The 3,760-nt window shown below is 39.4% G+C and overlaps 1 protein-coding gene across 1 annotated transcript; it reads right to left on the bottom strand.

Moving 5' to 3' along the window:
- Positions 1-499: 499 nt before the first annotated feature.
- On the bottom strand, positions 500-2,269 carry LOC138909303 (uncharacterized). The gene is made up of 3 exons (XM_070200485.1): positions 2,037-2,269; positions 1,280-1,844; positions 500-1,042 (listed from the first exon to the last, which is right to left on the bottom strand). Exons 1-3 carry the CDS (start codon positions 2,267-2,269, stop codon positions 500-502), a joined length of 1,341 nt encoding a protein of 446 aa, XP_070056586.1.
- Positions 2,270-3,760: the final 1,491 nt, after the last annotated feature.

Raw genomic sequence — 3,760 nt, 5'->3', positions numbered from 1 at the left:
GAAACTCACTCGAGCCCTCGGGGCTCCAAACCAAACATGTACACAAGTCTAAAAATACCATACGGACCTGATCGCATGATAAAATCGCCAAAATAACACTTAGAACTCTAAATTTAGCACCAAATCAAATAAAATTCTCAAGAACACTTTAAAATTTTTATTTTCTCAACTGGACGTCCGAATCGCGTCAAATCAACTCCGTTTCTCACCAAATTTCACAGACATGTCTTAAATATCATAATGAACCTGTACTGGGCTTTGAAACCAAAATATGGAGCCGATACTAACCTACCGGGACCGGTAAAGCATGGATCCGGGCCCGTTTACCAAAAATGTTGACCGAAATCAACTAAAATCAACTTTTAAGGTAAAAATTCTTATTTTCATTAGTTTTCAACATAAAAACTTTCTGAAAACCTACCCGGACTGCACACGCAAATCGAGGAGGATAAAAATGTGATTTTTAAGGCTTAAGAGCGTAGATTCGAATTCTAAAACATTAGATGACCTTTTGGGTCATCACACCCTCAACCTCCTTTTCAACCTCTGTTTCCTTGTTTATTTCCTCCTGGGCTGGTAGGATTCTTACTTTTGTTAGCTCAGTTGACTCATCTACCTCAATTGGTACTGGCACAAGTATCTTAGTTGGTCGGCTTTTGCGAGCAATTTCTTGCTCTAGATCAAGATCTCTACTATTTCTGAGACTCACATCCATCAGCTGCTTCATGCCTTGCTCTTTCGGGTTAACATGTGTGTCCGCTAGTAATGTCCCTTGAGGACGATTGTTAAGGGCCATGGATATTTGCCCTAGTTGAATTTCAATGCCCTTGATAGCTGAGTCATGTGATACTACCTTTTCTTGCATCTGGTTGACCTTTTCTTCCATTTTCTCGCTGGACCCAATGAGTTGTTGCAACATTCCTTTTATTTCAAACAACCCATCATCTTGTCGCACTATCCGTTGCTGTTGAGGTTGTTGATAAGCTAGTTGCGGATTCTGCTGATTGTACCCTTGTTGCCTTTGATAAGGCACAGCCTGACCCTATGGTCGTACAGTTCCAGGATTATTATTATTGTTGTACTACTGTTGTGCTGGCCTATATTGTTGATTTTGCTGTCCCCAAGTCTAACCGGCTTGTCTCTGGCTTCCGTAGTTGCCCACATAATTCATATTCTCTTAATAGTTTTGATTGTCACTCTCACCACTCCATGTGCACACATATGGCTGATTAATGCATGATGTGCATAATCCTCCATTTTTCGTGTCAAATATGTGCACCTGCTTCAAGCCTGACTCATCAATCTTTTTGGTGAGGATAGTCAATTGCGTCATCATCATCGTCATATTCTCAGCCATGGAGTTGTTTGGGTCTAAAACTACTGAGTGAACTACATGAGTGATTCTAGAGTCTCTTGTCATCCATCCTAAGTTTTGAGCCATTTTATCAAGTAATGCCTTGCATTCCCTAAATGATTTGCTCAAAAATGCTCCACCCGCTGAAGCATCAACATTGGCCTTCAAGCTATCAGCCAATTCCATGTAGAACCTTTGCCCAAATATCTGATCTGGAATTCCATGATGTGGATACTTAACCGGCATACCTTTGAACCTCTCCCACGTTTCTTGCAATATTTCAGTTGGTTTCTGCCTGAAGATCAATATCTCATCAACTTGCTTGACAGTCTTATTGGTTGGGTAGAACTTATTCAAAAACTGCTTGACTAATTCCTCCCAAGTGGTAATGGAGTTTATGGGAAGCGAATTAATCCAAGTCTGAGCTTTTCCAGTCACCGAGAATGGAAACAATAATAGTCCGATTACTTCCGGTATTACATTCGGTTGCCTTTGAGTGACACAAATGGACAAAAAGTTTTTCAGATGCTGCTGTGGATATTCAATGTAAGACCCTGAGAACAACCCTTTGTTCTATCGCAAATGTAGCATGTTGTTTGTGATTTGAAATGATTCTGCTTGTATCTGAGGGACTGCAATTGCGGTAGCCAGATTTTTCGGAGTGGGTTGTGCCCAATCATACAAGACTGCTTCTGGCACAAGACGTGCTACACCCTGATTATTTGGTTCATTCGCAATGTTCCTGTTGTTTTGATTATCATTGACATCCCCCATGTCTAGTTCGATTCGTTCTGTTGAGTTCTGTTGTCGTTTGTCTTTCTTATTTTCTCGATTTAGTGCCTCGAAAGCTTTCTCAGGGTCCGGTAATGCTTCGTACAATTCACCAATTCTTGAGGAGTTTTTAGGCATGCACATGTAAAACACAAGACTACAAACGCTAGAGTCTCAATATAATGAATTTCAAGTCGAGAAAGCTAACTAAACTAAGAATTCTCGCAATTCATCTAGCCGTAATTAATAACAACGTTAATTTCCCAGCAACGACGCTAAAATTTGATCATGCCCAACTATGCCTCCTAAGAGGTCTATCGGTCGTTGCAAATATAATCCGTTTTACAAGTCCAGGGTCGAATCCCACAGGGAATTAACCTACTAATTATAACCACTAGTTTCGCACGAATTCGAGTATTCAACCTTCAAAAATATTAAATAACGATTTGAATGTTTACTAACTAAGAGCAAAGTAATTAAGATGCAGTAATTTATAACTAACGGAGCAAATATTGTAGACAAGATTGGGAAAAGTCTAGGGTTATGATTTCCCCTATTGTCGGAATCTTCCCCACCACATTTTCTATAAATTCGCCTAAGTATTCTCTACCGATCGTGAGTACTTTGGGTGTGGTAGCTCTCTTTCGAGTAACGACCACAATTTACTAAACATATTCTCTCGAACTACGCTAGCTAGCACTAATTCACCGCTCATTACAATCGCACCAAGGTTTCGTTATCTCTAATCTCGCCTTTAAACCCTCTGTATTGATCTCTCAAATATGTTAGGAGTGGTGTTGTTCAATAACTACCTAAGTGTGTACTCTCTCTCGAGCAATATACACACTAAATAGGCATAGTTAGTTGCGAGCTCTTCAATCAACAACAATGAAAATATAGTTGAACAAGTAGAGAAAAATCAAAGGCAAATCCATATTAGACGTAGTAAAAAATCATCCTCCAATAGGTTCCATCAAACCCTAGATGTCGGGTTTAGCTACTCATAATATTATGTAAGATTACAATATAAAAAGTCATAACCAATAATGAAAATATGAAGAAGAAAGTGAAAAACTCGTAGAAGAATTCTCCACCTTGCTCTTTTCTTTGTGTTCTTGCCTCCTCCCGTTCCTTCCCCCTCAAAAATGAGTTTAAAGACTATTTATATGGGATAGGGTTAGCATGGGGCGAAATAATACAAGCCCACTTCGAAATATCCTTTTTAGGATAGCTCGTTCACTCTCTCGTGCGCACGCGAGAGTGAACGAGCGAAGTTCTTCTCTTTTTCTTTTCCTTCTAGGTCTTTCGTGCACTTCCATGCCTTTTTGCCATAATCCGCTGTTGTTTTTTTCAAGCTTTTCCTCAGCTAACTTCTTCACTCTCTCGTGTACATGCGAGAGTGAACGAGCAAAGTTCTTTTGTCTTTTGGTCCCGAATCAACTTGTTTTGCTCATTTTTCGTCCAACTTGATCCTACACATAAGAATGCACGCAATGAGCATAATTCACTACAAAAATTCATGTAACCTACCGTAACCACACAAGTTATGAGATTAAATTACACCGAAAAATATGTATTTTTGGCCGTTTATCAGTATGTCATTGTATGTACAATAATACGCAGGACATTAATAAC

The sequence above is a fragment of the Nicotiana tomentosiformis genome, chromosome 4, assembly GCF_000390325.3.
Source record: "Nicotiana tomentosiformis chromosome 4, ASM39032v3, whole genome shotgun sequence".
Classification (NCBI taxonomy): domain Eukaryota; kingdom Viridiplantae; phylum Streptophyta; class Magnoliopsida; order Solanales; family Solanaceae; genus Nicotiana; species Nicotiana tomentosiformis.
This window is presented reverse-complemented; position numbering and strand designations above follow the sequence as displayed.